General features: G+C 40.5%; 1 protein-coding gene across 4 annotated transcripts in view; it reads right to left on the bottom strand.

The window, feature by feature from the left end:
• ATXN7 (ataxin 7) overlaps window positions 1-27131 on the bottom strand; it is an 86874-nt gene that overhangs the window by 39518 nt on the left and 20225 nt on the right. For 2 of the 4 annotated variants that reach the window (XM_021537251.2, XM_085590337.1), the window contains 2 exons: window positions 20784-21038; window positions 20207-20275 (listed from right to left, as the gene is read on the bottom strand). In XM_021537251.2, the coding sequence (XP_021392926.1) occupies window positions 20207-20275; window positions 20784-21027 (313 nt within the window). In that variant the 5' untranslated portion in view covers window positions 21028-21038. Of the gene's footprint in view, window positions 1-4180; window positions 7581-20206; window positions 20276-20783; window positions 21039-21178; window positions 21386-27131 lie in introns of those variants that run through there. The other 2 variants (XM_021537252.4, XM_085590338.1) reach the window with 2 other exon arrangements.

A 27131-nucleotide genomic window follows, 5' to 3' on the forward strand; every position in this document is an offset into this window, starting at 1 on the left:
AAATTAGACCATGAAAATTTTAGAGAACATACAGAACAGTTTAACAAAACTTACTATGTAAGTATGTAGCAGGAGTAGGTGATGGATGCCCAACTTTTCTGTCCCCTGACAACCATTTATGAAAGTTCACATATATTGTGTGGTTGGTATTCTAACATCCAATGCCTTATACCTGTTCCACTTCATGACATGCACATTCTCTATTTAGAAGTCTAATGAAGTTTCTAGTATTTCACCAGTGTCATCTCAATGCACTGTTACTCTGGGTTTGAAGATAACTGTTTGAAATACCTCGCTATGTAAAGTCTGTGCCTCTCAAGGAAGAGCCTGGCAACCATGATTCATATGTTCCTCTTTCAAAGCTGGGTTCATTTAACTCTCTCCATCTGGGAATATTTTTCAAGGTCAAACTAAAATTTTAAATCAGGACCTCAAACTTTTGATATATTTTTTCATAAATACAATATTAATTGTATCAACATACAGATACTATTATAAGTGCTGTTAGTTACATTAATTCTATTAACATCAGAAAAAGAAACAACCTTATTTACCTCCATAATAGGAAGCCTCTGGACACTGATCTCCAGAATTCACTTCTCCTTTCAAATGTAACTGGGTTTTTAAAAATACAGTTTTAAATTATGCATTACTGCACTCTTTACCACGACCAGAACAAGCCCATGTCATACAATTCTGAGATAACTGCATCAGTTGCTGACCATGTAACAAGGAAAATGCTTCTTACTTGGAAAAGGTCAATGTAGCATCACTTTCTAACAAAAAAAAAGGGAAAAGCAATAATGGATAATTTGGCATACTGTACATCAGTAAAATGGAGCTCAGCATGCCTCATCTGGAAATTTTTCTTACACTGATCTGCCATCTCTTCTTCTCTGAAACACATTGTGGAAACACACAAATGATTGAATAATTTCTTAGTATTTCCAGCATTCTCTTTCAGAACAGCTACACAGAAAAAACTCATGCTCATTAAAATTAACTGTGCCTGCACACTCTCAATCCCTCAATTCTATTACTTAATATCACACATAAAAGGACACATAAAACAGGCTAACACTACCTCAGTTAGAGAACAGGCCAGCAGCTTGCATTTATTTACCCACTAGATTTCAGTGACTACCACAGCTATGTATTTTAATTGGATTTTTATGTTTTAACTCTCCAAATTTATAAAATTTCCTACAAATTATCTTTTCAGAGTGGGACCACTACACAGTCCATCTATCCTAGTGTCTAACATAACATCCCTTCTAGAAATGAAATTAAATTTCAACAAAAAAAAGTGAGGTTAACATCTCCAGGACAGCAACTGCTGGAAGGAAAGAGAAAAAGCAGCCTGTGTGCAGAGACCAGAACACCACTTTCCTATTTGCCAGAAGTCTGCTTATTGCAATTCAAAGGAGGAGGAGACTAAAAACTGAATCAGTGGAAGAGAAAGCAAAACTAGCAAGAGGTGAAAAGGCAAAAAACTGTCAAGGTTATGACAAAAGAATAGGAAATTTGATCCAAAAAAAGCAAAAGGAGTATGCAAAAGCTCCACAGAAATATTTTAAAGCCAGAACATTTCTAGTACTTGTTCTCCCCTCTCAGCTTAAACATCTGCTTATTAAGATTAGTTTTTAAAGTCCAAGCCTGATTTACAAGAAAGATGTACATTCTCCTCAGCACTAAGTGTAATTTGACAATGGACATTGTAGGCTGATGCCTGATGTGAACAGTAAAATATTTTGGCTGCAAAGACTCCACAGAACAGCATAACATGCCTTTACCACTACACCAACCTGGTTATAACCTGCAGAAAAATTTTAATCACTATAGTTAATATTAGTGCTCACAATGCCCTAACATTATTAAATTTATACTGACAGCCTAGATAGAATTCCCTATTATCTTTATAACGTCCCAAACACAGAATTTGTTTCTAGTGGAGTCTCATCCAAATCCACCTTAAGTAAATGTGCCAACTTTTATCAATTTACTAGGTTTTACATTAAAACATCAAAGAATTGTTTCAAGTACAATATAAGGAAATTGTAAATAGATCTCATTATTTTGAAATGTTGCCAAAATCTGGATTGTTTGAACTATTTACTTCACAGACCAAGCAAGTTTAAATTATGTCCACCAAGAGCTATCTTGAATACACTTGCTCTCTACTAGCTGGGTTTTGTCTTCTCATTAGAAGGCAGTCTTGATCATACTAAGTTAAAAAAATGCAAGTACACCTCATTTTAACTTAACTGGTAGATCCCCTTCTGTACAGGCACTTGTAGCAGAACTTCTATTTAAGAAAACACAACTCTCCACTAACATCTGAAAAATTTTTGAAAAGGAGAGAAAACACCACAGTTGTAGCTGACACCTTGAAGGAAAAGAAATTTTGTGGTAACTCCGATAGTTTGCTTGTAACGTGTCTTGGGTACTGTCAGATCCTGATAAAGTAATAAAAATATTTCTATTGTTTTACCCTTTATGGCTGTAGTGAACATGTAATTTAGTATGTGAAAGCAGACAAAACCTCCCAAATCACTATTTTGAAGAGCTTGTGATCTGAGGAAGGGGCACAAGGAGGGAGAAGGAAGGCAACTAACCAGCACTGAGGACCACATGAAACAGAATGTATCAAAACCAGGCAAATTTCAGAAAGTTCACCTCTGTTACCACCAGACTTGGAGTCAGCCAAAAAAACTAAACTGCCAAGAAATCTGCACAGCAGGTAAGCAATAGATTCACTGCTGAACCTATTGCTGACATTAAGTGTCAATACCAAGTATTCTCCAGGCAGAAGGAGAATCTTGGCTGCAAACTGAGGCAGCTACAAACAGCACTGCAATGTATCTTAACTAACTTGGTTATCTTAAGTAAAGCTCCTATCTATTTAAAGTAATATAGGCCCTTATTTTAACTGATATGAATGTCTTATTAAAAAAATTAAGTGATCCAAGTTAACTCCACAAAACTTCCCTTTTATACACAGGGAATTTTCTGCAACTAAACCATTATTTTCTAAACAATATCTTCCAAACTATTTTGGAGAAACACTCAAGTGCTTATCATTCATGAACAGATGTGTTTTTGTATACTTATCAATGCTGACGTAAAATTAAACTACTGCACTTTTTTTACTGTGTACCATGCAAGATGATAACAAAAGAAGAATATTTCTAAACAGATACTGTGAACAAAATAACTAAACCTATATAGAAATTAGAGTGCTCTGGTTTACATGAGTTTTGAACCAAACTAAGAGATTCTAGTAAAACATACATACTTGAGGGTTTTCTGCAAAATTTCAAGTAACGAACACTTAGGTATTAATAGAACACAAGTATTTTATGAACCATATGTGCAGGACTAACCAATTTGTGCCTGCAGAGAACATACATATAATCAAATGAACAAAATATAAAATGATCAAATCTACACCCAGAAACACTGTTTTAATAAAATCTCTCCCATAAGGTTTATGCTTGTGTTGCCTCAGATACAAAACAGCCTTTTAATACAAAATAAAACAAACCAAACGCACGTTCCCATATTTGAGCTGTTTCATTTATGTTCAGAGGGAAGCACTGCTGAAGTATTTTCTTCACAGTTATCCATCATTAAAATTCCTTGCCAACTCCACTCTGTACATTAAACAACTTACATTTCCTGCACATATAGCTTTGGAAGTCCAGCTACTTGAGGGAACATTTGAAAGGCAGAGCTCTCCTTGGGTTCTGAGCACAAGTGCATGAACTTTGTTTCACTGAGTAGATGCTGACTGATCAGCTGAAGAAAGGAACAGCTGAAGACTTGATAAACTGTTACTTAACTGTGTTTTCCACTTGAGCAAATACAGCAATTACCCAGCATTTTATTGAATACCCAAACCCCAAAGTTTTGGCTCAGAAAAATGACTTTCAGTTCAAGACCAAAAAACACCACAATCTGGTTTAACTAGGCACAGGAGCTACATTAAAAAATCTGATCACTGTCATAAATCTCTACTAGTGTTAGAACAATTGATTTATCTCTAAAAGGGGAATCCTCTCTGTTTGGTGTCCTTTCAAAACTCAGGACAGGCTGTCTTTACAAAGCTACAGCTCTCCAGATTTTACTTTGCTTTTCCCAAATTCAGATTGCCCTGCTGAAGGGGCAAAGGATGACCTACCTCTTTTCCATAGGTCCAGCTGTGTTGCATTCCCAAAATCCCATCCCCTGGAGCTTCAGGTCGAGCAGAAAGGTTTGCTGCAGGCAGCAACACTCCTCTGTGCACACACAGGTGGCAAATCCAAACAGCCATCCTTGTGCAAGGCTACAGGCACAGCAGTTCCCCTAGAGCCCTTCCTCCCTCTCTCTGCCAGGATGCAGAATGAAACACTAAATTTTAGTTCTCTAAAATTTAACAGTTCTGGGAAACGTCTGTGTCTTTTACCCAAGGATAAAAACTGAGCAGCAGATACCAAAGAGAAGTATGTCATGCACACGTGCACCTGCAGCCTACTGCACAGCTGGGAGTTCTAATTTTAGGCTCCCAAGATTTCAATGTTCCTGTAATTATATATAAAGCATATTAAAGCAGACATCTAAGTATTTAGTTAAATTTTTTGTATATGAATTCATCTACACACAATTAATTTCTTTGAAAATCTAACACAAAACACATGTCAAATTATTAAACAGGTTTTCTAAGTTTATTGTACAGAATAATAAATAATTTCAGTGAAGAAGCTTACAGAAGATTGTAGAAAGACTGATGAGTAAATTTCTCAATGAAACACAAATAGCATATTTTAATCTGCTGAAAAGCTTTAAAAGTCTCCCTACTCACATTGTATCCTGTTACATCAATTTTTCATCAGCAATTTGAATGAAGTCAGTCATCTGCAAAAACCATTCCCATTTTCTTTTTAATGAGTTTTCAGACCTAAAGATATTTTTAATTTCTCCAACCAATTTGTATATTACACAAATGTTGAACACATAATTTGTCATGTAAGATATCTTCATTCAAAGTCATGCACTATTTTCAGTTGGCATGATCTCATAGTGCCACTGCTGTATTTTGGGAAAGCCTAAAAACTATTATTTATGTTTTTCTGTACAAAAAAAAACCCCACAAAACAAAAACAATCTCAATTCTAAGATAGCTTAAGGAATCCTCAAAAATGAATTGAGTTTTGCAATTATGACACAAAAATGAAACTGAGTTCAGGGAATAAAAACCCTATAATTTGCACAGTAAAATTAAAATCTGGACTAAACTAATATGGAAGTGTACACAGAAATACCTTAATTATTATGCAGGAAACCTACCATGACAGGGGAGAAAAGTTCTGGATAAGCCACTAGTCAAACACAGCCTCAGTTAAACTGAAATAAATCACCCATAGAATATTCTAAAATGTATCTTAAGTCACAGCCTGAAGCACACTACAATTATGAATTGTTCTAACATCAACAGGTTTGGTATTTTTCTCCTGTTTCACACACAGCACTCCGTGTACTCTGCAGCAGCTGTACTTCTGGAGTAGGAAAAAGGAAGTTTGTTTTATTTAAACCTAAACTCACAGTTTACATAAAACTGCTCGACGCAGCAGAAGTATTTTGATACGATGTGACTGCAAACGGTGAACACGTTCCAGGCTTCTCAGCCTCTCCCATCTCCCACCTAGACATGCTTTTAAGGGAAAATAAACCTGGCATATGTGTGGCATTTTTGCCACTTTCCTGTGTGACTGTCCACATCCAGCCATGTGACTGGGTGCTGGCTGTAACTCAGTAACTGACAGAACTGACATTTTATATTTTGTTCATTGACAGAGCAGAGCAGTAATAGCCACCTCCATTTACACATTTTCTTACCTGTGGAGGAACACAATGTGCCCAGGACTACATCTTTTGTGACAGGAGAACACCCAAAATTTAGCAATAATGAAGTGCACCTTTTTCCCTGCTACCTGGGACATGCACAGTGCTCACCTTTCCACCTTTTCCCTCTCTTCCCTGCTGGCTACAGCCCCAACTCTCATGTGACAGCAGCATGGTGTTAATTCCTTAACAAGATGTGCAAAGACAGCACATATTTGTGCAAAGAACACTCTGGCCACTTTTCACATCATGCACCTGATACCTGAAGGAGCAAATCAGCATATTCAAAAAATAAAAAAATAAAACAAGAAAAGCAAGGAAAACAATACACAGAGCCTGTCAACTGAATTGTATATCAATATTTTCTTTTATTAGGCAAGCCAACTACCTAAAACCACCCCACCCCTGCCACTCCCATTCTCCATGCACTGGAACATCCACCTCAAAAATAAGACTGTTTCAATCATGCCTCATATAGCCATAAGGAAACTGATGCCTGTTGATTTTCACAAACCAGCTTGCACTTCCTCACTCCTTTCAATTTGGCAGGCACTATTAGTTTTTCCAGTAAAATTTACTTCCTTTGCTTTGCAGATTTACTGGGACTTCACTTGATACAATAAAAAAAATAATGTAAGTTGCACAGCAACAGGCATATAAATGTACTATATCAAAAAAATCCAACAGCACTATGATAATTATTAAGATCAGAAGATAAAATGTAAAAGTATTTTTGTTGTTAAAGGGCAGTAAAAGGGCTAACCTACTTGTTATGTATTTGAACACACATGTAGTCACACAAAATATTTCAACTTAGGTATTGCATACCTTTAAACAAAGAAATATGACTATTTCAATTATCTAGCCGAGGAACTGGTAAACCCTGAGTCTTTACTTCTTACAGTTGATACATTCCAGTACATACAGAGCTACTGTCATCAGAGATTTCCTTCCAAGAGGGGACCCACCTGTTCAGAAGGGTTAGGCTTTAAACTTGTGCTAGCTGCCCTCTGACACACAGTTATATGAATTAAACAGGTAAGCAGGGACAAAAAATTCAGGCAACTGAATCACAGAATAAGGTTAGTAATTTCATGCTGGTTATTTGTGATATAACACACAGTCTAGCCTAAAAATATCTTTGTGGAAGTGAATTTTTTTTTATTGCTATGCAATTTTAAATAGTTCTAAAGAAGAAATTGAGGTTTTGCCTTTGAATGTCACGTCCTTTTTAGAATAAACCCATAGCTATCCTTATTCCAAGATGTATTTCTTCATTGTTAGGACAGATTCACCTTATTTTTGGAGCCTGCCCTCACAAAACCTCCCAAAATTCCATCTCCAAACATTACACATAAAATACATGATATGTGTGTTACAGAGAAAGGAAAAAAAACTTTGAAAACATTAGGTGAACAAATCTGCATCAGGTGTTATTCTTCCATATCTGGCATTAGCTCTTAACTACTGAAATCACCAATTCTACTCTTCAACAGAAACAGGCAAGGAAGGATTGCATCTTTCAGTATTATTAAATTAAAATGTATTAAAGAATTAAGATAATTTAGATCACATTATACATGCAGAAGATCTGAAAGGACTGAACTGTTTTAAAGTAGTTTTTCTGCTCTTTCATGGTCTGTGCCTCTTTAACATAACCAGAACACCAGCCCGCTTGTGATGTACACAGAAGGTAACACCTGCAGCAGAACACAATAAAAAGACAGGAGAAAAGAATTTGCTCAGACTATTTAATGTTTTGATTTGGTTGTTTGGTCCATCTCACATTTTTGACAGATACTTCTAAGACTGCTTCCCTCCTCTGGTGTCTCTGCAGACAACAGTACTCATCACACTTGGGAAGAGGGTATTGGATACATATGAATGGATCAAAACACAGTGAGAAGTGAAAAAAAGAACTCTTCTACCTTTCTCAGGGTACCTTGGGAACAAAATGCTCTACACTCTTAAGAAAAGGTACTGAAATAGGCACCAGCTTTAACTTTTAGACATCTCATGTCAAAAAGGACATAAAACCAATAAACCTGATTATATAAGCAGCATGACAACGTCATCCTTATGCAGATACAAGATTAGACATATTCAGAGCACAACTGTGCAATGAGACACAGGCAAGTGGTATCCTGCTCCCCCAGGAAACCCCCAGACCTCAAGTGGTGGTCCTGATGCATTGTGTTACAAGATGAAGCCAGTTTGCAAAGGGGAAATCACAGATGACATATGGGGTCAGAATTAAAGAACAGGCACAACAAAGAACATGGAGTTGGTATTTCAAAAACACACAGAAAAGGACACTTCAGAGCACCAGTTAACTACCCCTGGATAACTCAGGATGAAAAGAGTAAGATTAAACAGACAACAGAAAACTGAAAAGTAAACAGGATCCTCTGATATTTTAACAAATTTGTAGAGTTTACCACCCTCCAGTACACTGAAAACAAATAGAATATCCACCTTCCTAAAGCAGATAAAAGATAACTACTGCAAACATATCCAGGATAACAAAACCACGGTTTACAACAGAAGCAGATCCTCTGCCAGGCACAGCAGTTGTACACACATGACTTTCAGGACCTAGGCTGGGATCTTCAGCTCAAACTCACCGGGAGACTTAGGCAATCTCTACTGGTGCCTATCCAGGGTAGGCAGGAAGCCAAAGCTGCTGCTGCCAAACTTGTTGATCCAGTCCTCCCAGTGCTGGCCCACAATGCACTGCTTTGGGTTTGGAAATTGCTCAAAAGCTTTTGCTTCCAGCAACAGTGTGGAACACGTGGGGAAAAATGCCAAAAGGAGTCCAAGAAAGAGTACTGCCAGGCCACCATAACAGTAGGGACACCCCAAATGCTCCCGTGAGTCAGTGACATCACCCCGAGGCACTGCGATGACAGTCGACGCCACGCTTCCTGCAAGACCTCAGTCATCAAGTGCAGGAAAAGTCTTGGAGGGATTAAATTATAAATAAAACTGCTGATGCTGCACCTTACCATCATGTCTTCCTATTTCATAATGAAGAGCACCATCTACCCAGGCTGTGATTTTTGCCCTTTCCTGGGAGGGGCCTTTCTTCACATTGTTGTGGTTATCCATGATAATTTTGGATGGTGTCAGAGGGAGGACAGAGAATTGCACTGTTGCACAGAGAACCCCTTTTGCATCCCAAGCAGTTGTAAACAAGCATCAGATGAGACATGTTGACAGCACACTGAAGATTTTACTCCTGCGCTCTACTCTGAGGATAAAAATAGTATTCTTATCTCCAAGACTATCAAGCTAACACTTCACATCATTAAATTCAGGCCATAAAAACAAGAAAAGAAACTTACAAGTTTTATTCCATCAAATGACACAGTGGTCTGTGCCCCTACATTTTGGGGCATAAGGTGGGAGTCAGGCAAAACAAAAAGGAAACTTCCCAAACAAGGGCTGTTGCATTTAGCACTTCAAACATCCCATGGAAACAGTGGTGCTGAAACAGCCAGGCACAGTCAGCTGGCTGTTAAAGCAGGTTCTACAGATGACATATCACACAAGGAGAGAGCTCTGTCCAGCCAAGATACAAACCATAATCAAACTGTATCAGGTACAGTTCAGACATTGATATTTCCCCTAAAATCTCACACCACAACTGGTAGAAAAAGTCTTCCCTCAATCACTTGGCCACAAAAAGCCCCAACCTTGTATTTAGGACAAGAATTTTAAGTACATATTACACTGCCTTTGGTAGGTAACACAGATATATTGAACCTGTCTCAAAACTTTTCCTCTATAAATTATAAACTACAATGTGGAACAGAAGCTCCTTAACAAGCAGGATTTCTAGACAGCTGATTTGAGTAACACAACTTCATAGAAATGAAAAACAAATTTACTTTTGGGAATTAATCTTTAAGCACTTTGATGAAGTAAATGCTGCCTATCAGCAAATTAATTTAGGCCTTTTCTCTCAAATACTTTTATTTAATACCAGGGAGAGCAGGATGACTGCCATCTCTCTTAGCCGAGAAGAAGAGACACATTCAAACACAGATTTTATGTTTTAAAAAACAAATTATCTGTGTTGGTTTTGCACAGCTCAGTTTTTGGTATTGGGGCAGCCACAGAGGTGACTTGTGTGAGAAGCTGCTGGCATCTTCCACCATGTCCAGTAGAGCCAGTCCCTGATGGCTCTGAAGATGGACATGCTGCTGGCCAAAACTGGACCAGTTTCAGAGGTTGGTAACAGATTTAAGAAGAAAATCAAAACAAAGTGGGACACAGTTTTTTCCTAGCCAGAGAAGAGGAGGAGGTGAGAAGATGTGAGGGAAACAACATGGAGACACCACAGTCAGTGGAGAAGAAGGGGGAGGAGGTACTCCAGGTGCCAGTGCTGAGATTCCTCTGCTCTGGAATCTGTGGTGAGACCATGGTGGAGCAGCTGAGCCCCTGCAGTCCCTGGGGATCCACAGGGATGCAGAGATCCACCCACAGCTCATGGGGATCCACAGGGACACAGAGATCCACCCACAGCCCCTGGGGATCCATGGGGGATGCAGAGATCCATCCCCAGCCCCTGGGAATCCATGGGGGATGCAGAGATCCACCCACAGCCCCTGGGGATCCATGGGGGATGCAGAGATCCATCCCCAGCCCCTGGGAATCCATGGGGGATGCAGAGATCCATCCCCAGCCCATGTGGGAGCTGCCCATGCTGGAGCAGGAGGATGCCTGGAGGAGGCTGAGATCCAGTGGGAGACTCCATGGAGAGAGGGCCCTGCTCCCAGGCTGGAGCAGCCTGTCCCTGGAGGACTGCAGCCCGTGGAAGACTGACCCACACTGCAGCAGTTTTGGGAGGCCTGTGTGCCCCTGGGGGGAATTCACGTTGCAGAAGGCGCAGCAGGGCTGCTGCTCGTGGGAGTGGGCCCACGCTGGAGAAGTTTACTGAGAACTGTCTCCATGGCAGGGACCCCACGGCCTCACAGGGGAAGGACTCCTCACCCAGAGCAGCAGAAGAAAACCTCAGTGATGAACTGACCAAAACCCCCATGCTCTGTCCCCCTGTGCTGTTGAGGGAATGGCTGGGGGAAGAAAAGGTGTTTTAAGGGCTTATTTTACTTCTCATTATCCTCCTGTGACTTCGTTGGTAGTAAATTCACTTTTTACCTCTAAGTTGAGCCTGCTTTGCCCTTAAGTGTTTTCCCCTGGCCCTTATCTCAACTCATGAAGCCTTCATTAAATTTTTCTCTCCTCTGCCCAGCTGTGACACAGGGGGGTGAGTGAGAGACTGTCACTGCTGCCTGGCCAGTGTCAAACTACGACAGTATAATCCAAAAATTATATTTGTTATAAACCAAAGCCTAGTAAAGCCTTCCAGTTGTCAGAGGCAAGTTAAACCCCTTTAATATACTTCTGGAGTCATTCTAATTGAACAGAAATGAAATAGATGATTTAAACATTTCCTGGGAAAAGTAGAGAAATTCTTCGGAAAATGTATTATTTTGAAAAATGCTTTCCAAATTATTTTACATGGCTGTCTCAATAATCCAACACCCACACTGTCTGGCTATTGGGAACACTTTCTATTCCTTTGACATATCCATCAAAAATACTGCCAGTTAACCCAAATCTTTGCAGCATTTAAGGCTTCTGGATATTCCACACAACTATAGATTTCATCTGAAGGGATAAAAAGAGTATTTGGTATGGAATACATTTATGTATACTGTATAAATGATCCTTCTTTCTCCTTTTGGCATCATTTGAAACAGCCTTCCAGTAAAAAGATAAAGATAAATGATGCTGTAAGTCTTGTTCAGCAAAGTTACACAAATTCAAATGGTATTTTCTCCAGTTCACAAAGTTACTGGGAACCACCTCAAGAACATTAGAAAAACTCACAGTTTCTATTACCTGTCCTCTTGACATAACTAATTATGGAAAAGGAATTTTTAAAAAGAATACTGACTAATAATAATAACAACAACTAATTCTTACTTGTTTTCACTATACACCACTTAAAACTGGTCCTGATCTACACCTTGGTTATGACATGGCATCTTTAACACTCAAAGATAATCAAGACACAAGATCTATTTGCTATACAGTCTTGTAGGCAGACATGCAAAAATCAGATCAGGTTCACTCTCAAAAGATACATAATCAAGCACAGTCCAATGGAGTCTAGATTAAGGCTCTCCTTTAAGCAGTCATCACCTTGCTTTGGAAAAACTTTACAGTTAGAATACAACTATTATTTCACAAGTATTTCACTCAGCAGAGACAGGAGCTGTTTAATCCAGCATTACTAGGAGAGAAAAAAAAAAGATTGTAGTACCACACCCTAGGTGTAAACTGATACAGATTTTCCTCTGTAGTTTTGCCTGAAACAATAGCCAGAGGGTGTAATTTAGGGTATATACACCTTGACAAAGGCATGGCTGCAATATCTAGGGACTGACAATTAAATGTTTGCATAGTGAAGTACGTTTGGTGACTGTCTGTGAGGTTGTACTGAACATGGCTGTCTCCTCTCTCACCTACTGAGCCCCACACCTGGTTCTACATTCTCCTTCCAATCACAAGAAAAACCCTGGACTTCAGTGGCTCACAACAAGACTTCACATCCCCAGGTAACACTTAATAAACCATCAGAACTCCCATCTTCCTAATCACAGCATCTACTACACCACTTAGGCAGTCAATGAACAAAACCATAGACTGAAAGTTAAATTTATGAATGGTAAAATACAACAGAATTTGATGTCCAAGGAAAGCAAACATCCAATTTACTGTGTATTCATCATAGGACTTGATTTTCAAGTTTAACTCATTAAAGCCTCCACACTTCATTTTAAGGCAAGCTGCTATAAGACTTCCAGGCAACTGTATCAGTGAGAAAGCATCCAACCAATTTGCTTGCAAAGAAAACAATCAGAACTCAATTTCAGAATCAAAGCAATATGGACTTAACCTCAAAATTGCTCCCTACAGGATTTTAGTCCTTCAGCTCATTTGTGCATATTTTTTCAGTGCCAGTTGAGAAAGCTGTATTTTCTGTTGCATTACAGACAGTTGATGAAGATTCAAGTCCTGCTTAGCAACAGAAGGAAGAGCAGATCAAGAACACTGTATGTTTTCTGCCTATTACAATCCCCCCCAGCAGAAAAACAAGGCATAACCAATTATCCCTTTCTCCTTACATTATCAATGAAGTTTATCCATGGGCTATGCCAAAGCTATCAGAAGTGGAGATCAGGGTGGGAGTGAGCTTGTAAATCAACCATCTTTCTCATTTGGAACACGTTACCACAAACCAGCTTATTCCACAGGGCTGATGAGCACATGCACACACAAGTAATTTGACTATTTCTAATCTACCTGAGCCAATAACCCAGAATATCTGCCATTTCCAAACCTAGCAATCATGACTCCAAGCAATGTGGGAGCAGCTGCGTGAGCAGTTTACTTTGATGAAGTCACATCCTGTCATAACCTGCACTATCTGGGCTTACCACGAGTGTCTGACTTGCCACAAGAATCAGTGTGAGAGCCACCAGCACCAGTCCTGGCTCACAGCTGCACACAGCCTGCACAAGCAGGGAAAGATTTTCACTGAGCAAAGCCTCCTAGCCGTGGGAACACAGGTTACAATAAATTTATTGCCTTCTGTGACAATTGCTTTTATAATCATGCTACTCTGCTACATTACACTTTGAATTCCCTTTGTCAGATTTTAACACTTGCTGCTAAAAAACTTCAAGTGTAAGTACAAAGCTCTATTCATCTCTGTGCTGTCACCTACATTGTCAGAATGCCTAGGAAATACCATTGAATATTATACGTATGGGGAACTTCTACAGCAGTGGATTATTTCATTCATTACACAGGAAGAGAAAAAATATTCAAGCATCCTAGAGATTATTTAGAATAGTTAATTACAAGTCAAATATTACAATGGTTTGTGAAAGATGAAATCTTTTCTGTCTTGTAAGAGACAAGAGATGACACCTATCCCCAGACAACCTTCAGTAGTTCCAGCCACAGGCTGGGCATAGCCAGGACAGCTGTAAGAACTGAAGACATTCATTTTTATAGATCTGCTGCAATGGAGGAAATACTTTTCAAAATAGTTACCTTAGAGAGAGTAATCTGCATCCTCTTAACCCAATTTATTTAAAAGTATCCTTCACTAAGCCTTTTTGTCTTTCCTGCTCTACTTAGAAGACAAAGTTACCACCTTGTATGAAAATCACATTTCTACATATTTATTGCATTCTTTTTTTCTCGCTGAGGTTTTGTTATTAGATACAGCACAGAAACACTACAAAAACCAATCTTTAAGTATTATCACAACATCACCTCTTCTGCACAGGGATAACCTTGCTAATCATACATACCACTTAAGAAGGATTAGATAACAGTGAATGCCTGACTGTTATGTGTGTGTACAAACAACTATTTCAAAAGATTCTTATAAAAAAGAATATATCCTGCCTCTTCACATATTATGGACAGATCAAGACAGCTCTGTGGCTGCACTTCTAGCTAAAGTCCCCAAGGCCTTGCAATACCACACTAATATTATGGTAATACCTAAAACCTGCCAAGTATCTTTAAAACATATGAGATGGCACAGTTCTAACTTGCAGTCTAACATCACAATATTCTATTTATAACACCTGACTCATCCCATCAGAAATAATTAAATATTGTAAATAGAACTTAGATTTAAAGGAAAAAAAGAACCAAGTAAAAAATTAGGGCAAATCACTGCAGACAGTTTCAGAAGTAACATCCTTTCAACTTGCATGTTTTTCAAGCAATCTCATAAAACTTCCAAAATTTTCCTAAACAGTTCAATGCAATTTTGAAGTCTCCCTGTAATTGTTTTACGATAACCAGTCCACAAAACCTTAAAACAATTTATGTAAATAGCCAATTAAAATGCAATGAAATGAAGAAGAGATTTGTCTGATTACAGACTGTGAAGAGCTATGCAGAATGTAAAAAAAAAAGCATAGCACCTTGTACTGCTACCTTAAAATATTTATTTCAATGTATTAAAAATTCTCAAAAATGTATTTGCAGGTAGTCAAGGATTATAGAGCCCTCTAAGCATCTCTCTGATATGATGTGACACAACAAAAAAATAAACTCAACTAAGCACCTCCCAAGGCTGAATAAAAACAAATTTAAATTTGAAATAAGATGCTGTCTCTTACTTGTATTTACAACTTAATATTGGAACAGAAGTTTCAGCAGTGCTTTAATTATTTATGGAGCCTGCTGCTGGGAAAATTCTAGACCTTGTGTCTATGTGATAAAGATGCTTCTAGTGAGCCAACCAAGGCCTGGATTTCACTGCTCAACCCTGCCCAGAAAGAGCTCAAGAAGAGCAAGGGTTCATTGCATGGCTCTTAGTACTGTCACAACTCTGGTAACTTTCATTAATAGCAATTAATATAATCAAACCTCAAAGCTTCTGCTGAATGCCCTAGAGGTTCACAGAACCATTTTTTTTTAACCCCAAGATATATTAACTGCCAAAGACCAGCTGTTACCAGGTGACACACATGCTGAACAGAGTTTGCTCCCACCTGCTCTCCTGACTGACTCCTACTGTCACTTGTAAACCTTCCAGAGTATCTTCTGAAGGTGCCCACCAAAAACTGACAATCTGCATTCCCACAGAAAATTCACCACTTGCTTTATTAAAACAGCATATTCTAAAAGCTGTAAGATTGGTACTGTGCTACATCACCCCACAGCCAACACCAATTCTGACCTGGGACCCAAGTTACAGATGTTCTGTCCTCCTCCTCCTCCTCTACTTTGTTGCCAGTTAACTCTAAGCTATGGTGACAGTAGGAGCAAAGTGCTTGAAATAGACAGTAGCAAGGGATTAACCTCTCAAAGGATGTAACACACACAAAAATACCCAAACAAACTAGAAAAGGGGCTGTGTGTGTAACTGAAAGAATGAGGTCCTTCAGCTCTAGTAAAGACACCATCGTTTCAGTGTGCACTGAATACACTATTACAAAAAAACACTATTTTAAATTGTCTAGTCAAATCTCCTTTTCTGCTCCCCATGCTTTTATTTTCCCATCTGAGATGCCATAGATTCCTTCTTTATAATTTTAAGTATTTCAAATTTATTTTATGAGTCAGTATAAGAATATAAGAGACTTTTATCCCAACCACTTCAAAAGGGTTGCACAAATTAGTAAGTAATGGTGTATTTAATGATGATGTACATGGGTTGTATCTCTCTGACTCTCAAATATAGATTTGAGGGTGGGGATGGCTTGGTTTTGGTTTCTTATTTTGGATATTTTCCCCCATGTTTTTGTTTTATTTAAAGGAACATACATGACAACTTTTAGCAATTGAAAATTTACTGTGGGGACAGTCAAGAGTTCCTTGGTGGTGGAAGATTAGGCCCTCAGCCCCAGTAAACAATTTTGGTCCTCACTGTTTCTATCCACAGCTTTTCTACTCTTTCACAGAGCAAAATGAGCCAACCTGTTGTTAAATTTTGCAAGAAGCAACAGTTGCCTCTGTTGAAGCCTGTCAAAGTTACCACGCATGAACTCTACACTCACAGGCACAGTTCTATTTAGAGATCCTCTTTGCAACAATGGGCTAGAAAAAAAATCTTAAAAGCCAACTAAATTCAGCACAAGTTAGCAAGGATCTCCTGAAAAACTGTTTCCAGTACTGATTATGAGGTTTGATATGAAAGAATAATTTTTTTTTCAAATCAGTGTCAGGTACTACAGACACATCAAACTCCTTTTAAGATCTGCTGCACCACCAAGATGAGCTGAGTGACTAAAAACATTTTGGCTGTATCCTATGGCACTCGCTCCCACTATCACACAAGTTTGGAAGATGCACTTCAGCAAAGTTTCATTTTAAAATATAGGAAAAATGCATGAAGAGGACGAGATTTTCTGCCTTGCTGTTTTGGAATTCATCTACATATTATAATGCAACATGCCATCCTTGCTTCATCACAGCACAAGTGAGTGGCAGGGGATTCACACCTTCAGCTGGTTCACAAAGCAGTGAGTAATTAAGTGACTGCATGAGCCAAAAGATTCTGTCACATCAATTACATATGAAAACAATTAATAAGCACAATTGCTTGTAACAGGTTCTTACCTTGATAGGATTGCTCAGCAGAAGACGGTTTCAGTGTACAAAGTCAAAGTAAAGTTCAAGGCTTATTTTAAAGTAAAATTTTCCCATCCCATTGGGTATGCCTCTCTCACTTCCATCTCCTGGGGATTTTCCATACCAAGAGCAAGTTAAGTCCACTGGGCCCATACCTTATTCCTGCAGCTGATTTCTACATCAAAGCTTCGTGTGGACTGTTACTGTCTCAAAAAGCAACATAGGAAAGTATACAGCGAGTTTCTCACTTTCATGAAGGTCAGTGAGTATCCCAGCAGGAATGATTTACTATTATGTATTAGCAGAACAGAAAGCATGTAAGAGCAGTGAAAAAGACAGGAAAGTATGAGACACAAACACTGGGAGTTTGGGAAGCCCAAACTCAAATTCTAATTTTTACTTCAATGTATCTTGGTTATGACAAGAAGGGTTGGATACAATAAAAAACCCATGTTTGAGACATGTTTCCTGATCCCTGCATGGAACTAGCATCATTGACAGGTATTAAGGACTCACCAGGCTTCACAACCACTAAAATGCTGAGAGAGGAACTACCTGATCAGCAAATAGAAGGTGCCACTGACAAAGGTGTGTCTGAAATCCTGCCTCTCTCCACTGCTTGCAAATATCATCCTGAAAGACCACAGTTGCATCCTCCTTTATTCCTTTAAAATAGCATACATCATTCTTTGCCTTTAAAGCTTAACAAAAGGAGAAGCTGGCAATGTTAAGCCTCTTTTCTAATACAGTGTTACAACAAGAGGAACAGCTCACTCTTCATTCAGGAGACTCAAACTCAACTAACTGCCTGCAAGGCTGAAATCCACCTCTTGCTACCAGGCATGCTGAGGATGAGGCCATTCCCACCAGGAGATGCAGAGAAACAGCACATGGGAAAAGAAACAACTACCACCCATTCCCCAGTGGGGACACGGGTCAGTGGGAGTCTGACAATTGTTAAATAAAGAAAATGGTTCTTGGTTTTGAACCCAATTCTAATATGTGGACTGTAAAGTCATGTTCCTTCTTTTGCTCCCTCTCCAGGCCATGAATATTTAATTATTTTATGCAAACTGGAAGAGTTGCAATGCAAGGTTAAATTAGCCTAAATAACCTTGAAATCCTTTTGTGAAGTTGGGCCTCAGAGTCAACTCCCGATCTGTAGAGAAATAACTTTCTTACACAAGTTCTGCTGTTACTTGTATTTAAAATACTGTGGGGTACCACGACAAAAGTCTTGAGGTTAAAGTGGATTTAACAAAATTTATACTTTTGGTTCACCCTTCTCTGTTAAGAACTGAGGTTTAGAAAGTCCAATGACTTTATAAATGTTTGTTCCTCAATTTTGAATGCAAAATTCTTCCTGTGAAAATGAATAATTTACAACAGTTTCAAAGTTTTATTTGATAATACATACTCATGCTGGCATGTTTGCTGTTCCCCTAGTTCCTTAAGTTAATATAAATTTAATTAATACTACTTTTGCTGTATTTTACAGCAGGCCAAGCTCCCTACAGGCCAGCTACAGGTATATGCCAAGTCAGTGTCTCATTCATATGTCATAAAGCAACCAAAATAAATAGACTTCTGGAAGCCTGACAGGGCTACTAAGTTTCACTTTTAATTCTCAAAGTATTTTATGAAATTCTGTCGACTCACAACCCTACAAGTCATTCACATGGTTGGAGTCAGTGCAGAAAAGCTGTTTTTCAGTGATCAGCCTGCACAAAAAGAGTTTCATGATCTCTCTCCAGTGGGAAAAAAATAGGATAGATTATTCTTTACCCTGCCAGCTAATCTTTAGAATCTGGAAACCTTAGATGCTTGCATTTTAAGAGGCAGAAATAAGAGCAAATGTTTGAAAATCCTTATTGGTAAAATATTCACTAGGATAATGTGTGTGTGTGTTTATTGTTGTAAATGCTTTTTTACCATTTGAATGATTCGTCTATTCAGAAAAATGAATTACATATCCAGCACAATGATTAGATTGGAACTTGACAATGAAGTAATGAAGTGATTTTTCAAGTGCCTAAGAACTCAGAGAGATACACTTAAGAAGATGGCAAAACAACACAAGTGAATCTGCACGCTGCAGCACGGCTGCCTATTTCATCTTTCTTCCATGCCACTGACCACCGACTCTGATCCTAGAAACAGTATTTTCCAAATTTTAGCAACATTGGGAATTGCACAAAAAATAGCCATTTTGATTCAGACTCAGTATGGATCACTGCCTCTCAATCCTGCCAACCTGTGCCACCTTGCTTTATGTTTCATTTGCTGCTTGCAGCTTGCAGGTCAGTAAGTGCTGAATCAGATCATCTCTTAAGGTCGCTGGCAAGTTCTGCTTCCCGTGATTGTAAACCATGTCTACAAACTCAGCCTTCCACTTCTAACATCAAATAAATGACTTGGGTCTAACTGCTCTAGTATTTAAAACAGCTGGGCCTGTTCTCCGGCACACGTCTCGGGCACTCAGAGGGAACCAAGAACAAACATCAAGAAAGGTTCTAAAACTTTCTCTGCTCTAAAACAATCATTAAACTAGAAAAACAAACAAACAAAAATTAACATAATAAATCAGACTCATCACTTCCTTTTTTCCACTGCCTGTTAGAAAGCAAATAATAATCTATAGCTTTCATTCATCATCTGCTTACAACTTCAAGTAGCATTGTTACTCTTGCAAGAAACTAGGCCATAATGGGCTTTTGCTAATCACAGGTGAAAGGTCACTCTCATTTAGCAGAGTACCAAGCAATAAACATAATATAATGACATGACAGAGGAAGGGATTGGTATTGAAACAGTGACATGAACTATACCAAGAAGAAAAAATAATGTAGCTCAACAGAAGATTTTATCAGTGTTGGTCACAGAGCTTCCTTACGACTATTTACAGTCTAAAGAAAAAGAAAACACGTAGAAATACAGTAAGGACAGTCTATGCCCTACCTTGTAGTTTTCAAAATACCCATTAATTTAATAATAATACTAACAACACCAGTCACTGACAGGCCACCAGTCCTAAATCCAAACCGGTAGGAAACTTTGATCCTTTCTCCTTCCCATACCTGCCCCTCTGCTAAGTAGTTACGACCAAGAAAACTTCTCCGTGCACTTTTCTTCGAGAATGAACTGCACTCACCTTCTCGGCAAAGTCGCATTGCTTCTCGGTTTCTCCCGTATTCCTTGAAACTTTCTTCTAATGCTGTTCCTAAAACCAAAAAGCCACAAGATCTCAGTCCATGGACAAGCCAGAGGGTAGGACTGACGCCCCGCTCGTGACCCGTGTCCCGTTCCCCCGTGGGCACACGCAGGGACACGACACAAACACAGGACAGAGGGACCGAGTGCTCCCGGGCCCCGCAGCGGGGCTGTCAGCGGCGGGGATGCCTCACCTGCGGCGGGAGCTCCCCGCCCCGTGCCGAGGCTGAATCCAGGGCAGGAGGTGCCGGGCTCCGGGGACCGGCTCCGACCTCCTCGCCCCGTGTCCCGGATTACAGGAACTGGGGCAGGCGCTGCCCGCTCCGCGCCGCTCCCGAGCCCGGCCGGGGGGCGCGCACCGCACAACGAACTCGGCCGCGACCGCCGGGGGTGGGAACGGACCCGAGCTGCCCGCCGGGCCCGGCACCCCGCCGTGCCGTCCCGGGGCACCCGCGGGGTGCGCTGGGGACGAGCCGGTGGGAGGGGGGTGGGGGTGGCGGTGGTTGGCGGCCACTCACCGTCGTTCCCGTGAAGTTTAGCAGCATCGACCCAGTGGCTCCAGGGCTGCCCCAACATCGCCTCGGGGCTGGGCAGGGACCTGCGCTCCCCGACGGCCGCCATTGCCGCTGCGGTGGCGGCGGGGCCGGCGCCGCTCCCGCCTCCTCCGCCTCCTCCCTCGCCGTGGCGGGGCCGCCGCTGCCGCTGCCTGGCGGCCGCGCCGCGCTGCTCCCTCCTGACGTCACCCGCGGCCCGCGCCGACATTCTTTCCGCTGCTACAATGTAACGAGAAAAGTCAGCGGCCGCTTAAGGTGGCGCCCCGCTCTTAAGGCAGCGCCGCGGCGCTGTCAGCCCGCCCGCTCGCTCCGCTTCCTCCCCGCGGGGAACCTGCGGCCCTGCGGCGGCGCCGACTCACCTCTGCGGCGGCCCGGGGGGCAGCGCCCGGGTGCCCATTATTGTGCGGGGAGCGCTGCCTTCCTCTTCACCGTGAAGGTGAGGCGCGCTTGTGTTCGCGCTAACAAAGCGGCGGAAGGCAGCGGGGGCGAGCAGGGCTACGCCGCCTGCCAGGCGTACCCCGGCTCCATGGGCCGCCTCGCTACCTCCGCACCGCGGCCCCGCGACCCTACAAAAACAACGGCCGCATCACAACCCCGCCTGGCACCCGCTGCCCCGGCGAGGGGGGCGGACCGGAGGGCGACGCGGCGGGCGGAGCCGGGCGGGCGCGCCCCGCCCTCATCGCCGGTCCACCTTAAACCCGGCGCCTCCTTAAAGGCAGCGGCGAGCAGGAAACGCGCTCCAGGTGGGCGCGTCCCCGGCCGGTCCCCCCGGCTCCCATCCCATCCCATCCCATCCCATCCCATCCCATCCCATCCCATCCCATCCCATCCCATCCCATCCCATCCCATCCCATCCCTCCCTCCCTCCCTCCGCTCCTCGCCCGCGGCCGCCCGGCACACGGGCCACACCGAGCGACTTTCCTTCGCCTCGTTATACCCGTAACCTGTCTCCCGGGAGAGCACCTTCTCACTGTCATTCCACAGTTCTTTTTTAAAACAGCTTTCCCCCCCCCCCCCCCCGCCCCTTTCCTAAACTTTGCGGTGACGTCGTGCCATGTCAAAAGACGGGATTAAAGGATGCTGTCGTACCTGCTAACTCCAAGTAATAAAGTCTAAACTTTGCAAAATCAAGTTATTTGATTAAAAAAAAAAAACAACAACAAACCTGGGTTTAGAATTAATATATTACAGAGTTTTTTACACTACAGTGTTCAAGTACCAATGTCAAACTGTCAGGCCGTGATCTGCAATGATTTCTGGCCATGCTTGATGCCATTGTCAGTAACAACATCCTCAAAGAACAGCTAAAAATATGTAAATCTGATGTGCTGCCTCCTCTACAGGTACTCGAGAGCACGGGACTGGCACTGTCAGCAGAACTGCTGACAGATTCCATACATGTATTTGCAAAACCACAGAGCAGAAATCAGAACTGTAAATAAATTTGTTTAACTTGCAGAGGTGCATATACATGCAGGCTTAGCTAATTTTCATTTTCTATTTCAAGTGTGGGACTATACAAGCTAGAGATGTTTCTTTCCAAATTTATGCATATAAAAGATCTATAAATTCAAGCTCATCACATTGAATAGCATAGGCTGTAATTAAAAGAATAATTTCAGTGTTCCACCCAACTGATAATTTATGTCATACTCAGAACGTATCTCGTAAAATTGCAGATCTAATACAGAGCAGCTAGCATGATTTTTCTCTCCTCCTGATCAACATGAAGTCTAACTTAGCTCCTTCATAAAAGGCCAACACCATAAAATTTAGGTAAAGAGAGTAACACTGACTTCTACTGCAGACATTTGCAGCAGGATTAATTATCAAAGGCCATCAGCCCTTGAGCTGGGCCCTGATGTTTCAGACAGTTACAATGCCCTGCCATGGAACCAGAGTCTAAAGATGAATGGATTGCATTATTGTTTGATTAATTATCAAATAGCATACTTTATAATATAGAAAACTACTTATAATTAAAACTAAGAATATCACTGGAAAAAAATGTCTGTCAGGTGCTGAACAATTTCTGAATTGAACCTCAGCTTTTTTATTTTGTGGTGTAGAAGCCAGATAGGAAAAATGCCTATGCCTGATTTCTTTCAAGCTTAGTTTTTAACAGTGCTTCACAAATGGAGTCTAAGATAGTATCCACAGCTGAATGCAGACTCCAGGCATAGGATAAAGCAAGTCCCAGATAGATCTGTATTCTCTGTGTCAAATATTCTCATTTATATTACAAACTTCATTCATGCAGCTTTCCTTTGTCCTGGGGTAAGCTGTCAGAAAACTGCCTCAGCTGCAGTTTAAAAAAAGAAACCTTGATACATCCAAGTGTCCAAATTCATAAAGGGTTTTTCTATTATTTACTTTACATAAATCATAAAGCAAATATAGTGACAAGTGACCAAAGAGAGTCACAGAACACCATCACCTACCCTTTAACAGTGACAAGGTTGACCATGGCAGATCAATTTCATGTTCACACATCACATGATTCTTTTCTTTAAACATTACTAATGAATTTATGTCAAACTATGCAAAAATTGGCAAAATTACATCAATTAACCAACTACATTAACAAGCCAATAGATTATCAACTTCTTAGTTTCTAGAGATGACACTCATCAAGTTACTCAGAAGTGTCTCTTGCTTCAAAAGTGCCAGCCACAGAGGTAAAAGCACATGCCACTGTTATTTCATACAGCTCTGATTATCCCCTTTATGGCTCTTCTCTGCTCTTTCAATCTGGCTGTGCATTTTTAGCCTCCCTCTTTCACAGCTTTTCTTCTTTCCCTGTATATTCCCACTCAAGATCTAATTCTGCAGTCTGGGCCTCAGGCTGTCCTTTAGTAAACCTTCCGCTACTGCAATATTTTCTCACTGTGCCGTGAGTACATCAGTATTCCAGCAGAGGGAGGGAAGTGGCAGCAGAAGGATCAGTTCATCAGTTCAAGTGCACAAGACCGATTAGTCAGACAGCAGGAATAGGGGCAGATGAAAAACTAATTTTACAAGGACTGGAAGTGGCGAGAACTTTCTTTCCCCACAAAGTCATTAGGTTGAATACATTGTTTGGGCTCTTTAAAGCACACTAGATCAATTTTCTTACATTGTTTCCATAATGTTGTGCATGGTTGCACTGATTATTTTAAGTAAAAATAGGGAAATCCCTGAAAATATGTCATGTTAGAAGGAGATCAGAATTGAAAACACATGTACAAGCAGTAGACTTTCACAGAGGTGACTGTTACAAATCTGAGACATCCGGTTAGAAGAGCAGTCATCCAAAGCTCCCTTGGTGGGCAGCAGAGAGGAAGGAATACTTCTGGGATTAGCTTGGTCCCTCCTGGTGTAAACCACTATTTGAACAAGCCCTTCTCTTCCCACTAACCACAGAAGTAGCCATGGATGACCACACACATAAATTAGACATACAGAGTTAAGTGGGGTGAACCTGGCCAGGAGTGGGGAGAACATTCAAGTATGTAAAACTGTCTAGAAGCCAGTACTTCTCTTTAACAGAACAAAAAGGAGCTTGGAAATGCCACTGGTTCTAAGGACTTATTTGAGAAAACAAAATAGCCCAAGCAATAGCATTGGGACTGAGCTTGGAAATGCCACTGGTTCTAAGGACTTATCTGAGAAAACAAAATAGCCCAAGCAATAGCATTGGGACTGAGACAATGTGTGAAAAATCATTAACTGCTCATACCTGTCAATGGGAACAAGTATTCGGAGAACAAAGAGAAAGCACAAAGAGAAGTTAGGTTAAACTCAAAGAGAAAGTAGAGAAGGAAAAATATGAAGCAAGAAAACAGCAGAAAACAGTGGATGATATGATGTAGAGAAAACAGTAAAAAAATTATGTGAAGAAAGCATAAACAAAAAAAAAACCATATAACACAGCCTGCAAAAGCAAAGAAAGACAAAAATAGGAAACAAAACATACAGAAAAGGAAAACTCACAGTTTTAAAGCTCACTAGATAGATTTAACAATAGATTAAACATGGCTGGCAACACTATGATTAAATGTATGCCTACAGACAGCATGCAAGTGCTGAAAACTGCAGCGGATGGTTATTTCATGGCATGACACTGTGGGCATTTTTTCACCTGTACCAGCAGGTTTCATTCTTTTGCCAGGTGGTCCGGGAAAGCCGTTCAAACAGGGAACACCTACTTCAGCTGTTCAGTTAGAATCTGTATGACAGCCTCTGTATAGGACCTGAGATATGACAACTCTTAACTGGAATGAAAAAGGAAGGATGAATCTGCAGCCGAACTCTTTTAAGAGCAGAAGTACAATGATACGATTCGCCGATGATTTTCCACAATGGAAGTGAAAGGATGTGAGAGCTGAAGTGCAAAGGGAGAGACAGGGAGAATCCACGGGGGTGTCACTTTATCAGTACTCAGAAGAAAGGAAAATAGTGAATTCACAGAATGTCTATCAAGGAGAAGCTCTGAGGGGCATTATGGCACTAAATGAAATCAAGTAAGTTAATTCTAGCCAACGGTATGAAATGACCAAGAAGAGCATAAAAACTAAGAAGAAATGTCATTATTGTAATGTAGGTGGGATTCAGGATAAAGTGACAACTCAAGAAGCTGACATGCTGAAGTCCTGACCGACCCATCACCTCCTGCTGAAAATGCTGGAATGGGGAGCACATTCTATGCATTTTAAAATGTATCTCCAGTATGAGAAATATAAGACTATAACTGGGCAAGTGTGGAAGTAAGAGATAAAAAGTTCACATAAATCAATACATTCAGATGAAGACAGAACCACCTAGCCATAACAAACAGACCATTTAATTTAAGCCCCATTATGGCAAAATATTAATACACTAAGAAAAACACATTATGATTATCTGTAGTTCACTCTGACATCCAGAAAATCAGAAACTTTTCCCCTTACAACTACACAAAGGATTGTGATCCTGCAAAATAATACTAATCATAAGCAGCACACAATAAAAAAATTATATAAGAAATCATGCTAGTTTATTATCCCTTTTCCCATGGATCCTGGGAACAGATTGATGTATATAATTTTATATACATCATATAATTGACATATATAATTTTATTTATGAGTAACACTTCAAAGGTGAAACTGGAGATGCTCAGAATCATTGGAATACAGCTCCTTTAAATGCTGGAATACAAATTATTGTGCATATCTACTACAAACCACCTGTACCAGGGGAAAGAACAATATTAAGATTAGAAGACTAACTTGAGATATCCTTTTCTGAGAAGGAAGAATTGGGGAATGGAGATTTATAAGTAAATCTGCAAAGAATTCTGCATAAGGGTGAGAATGAAACAGATGCCCTTATATGCTTATCCAAACATCACAATAACACCTTTACATCCAAATTATCAGACAATGCTATTACCACGCATTAAGAACCTAGCAAAAGACTATAACCACTTCCTTCTTTAGTTAACTTTCAAATATGTCTGCAAGAATTCACAACACAGTGATGTAAAGCAGAATAATGAATAGAGGAACACAGATCTTTGCCCTACTTAATGACACCACATACTGTCAATTCTTGAAGGGAAATTTATAGAGAAAACACTCTGTAGTGATACAAAGTTTCCAAGTGTTAAATAGGCAAAACTACACAAAATACATCCAGATAATTATCTTGAAATCAAACTAATGTTTACTAATTTTACATAAGGTATTGAAATTACCTTTTGAATTTGGAAATGTTAAAACTATTTCAGCAACCTAACTGTGCAGATGAATCATTTTAATCAGAGGAATCAAACAGGTATGACCTTTCAGATTCTCATTTATACACAGAGAATATGATATTACAACTTAGAATTATTGAAGTACACAGCTGTTCAGGCCAATTGTAACAGGAACATTAGTGCTGGATTTCCACTTATTAAAACCAAAGCACTTGATGGGGGCGATTTGGTACTACTGATTTTCTGCTGGAGCCTAACCCTGCCTGGTTTCATAACCCTGCCTGGTTTCTTGCCAGTTTAAGTCTCTGGGTCCAAGCACAGCTCACAGGACTCGAGTTTCTTGAGGCCACAGCCACACTATCACTGAAGAGAAGCTGTTGAGGCCCCATAACCTCTGATGTGCTTTTAACATCAAACCAAGGATCCTAAGAACCCTGGTGCAAGGAAATTTAAATTTAAACTTTCTTCTCATGTTTGATTGATGCTTGCTGATGCTACCTGCTCTGACCACATGCTTGGCAAGATAGCAACAAAATATTACACAAATTGGACATGGGCAGGTCTGTGGGACTTGCAGGATGCAGGTGAGGGTG

This window comes from Lonchura striata, chromosome 12 (assembly GCF_050655825.1).
Source record: "Lonchura striata isolate lonStrDom1 chromosome 12, ASM5065582v1, whole genome shotgun sequence".
NCBI classification, from domain to species: Eukaryota; Metazoa; Chordata; class Aves; order Passeriformes; family Estrildidae; genus Lonchura; species Lonchura striata.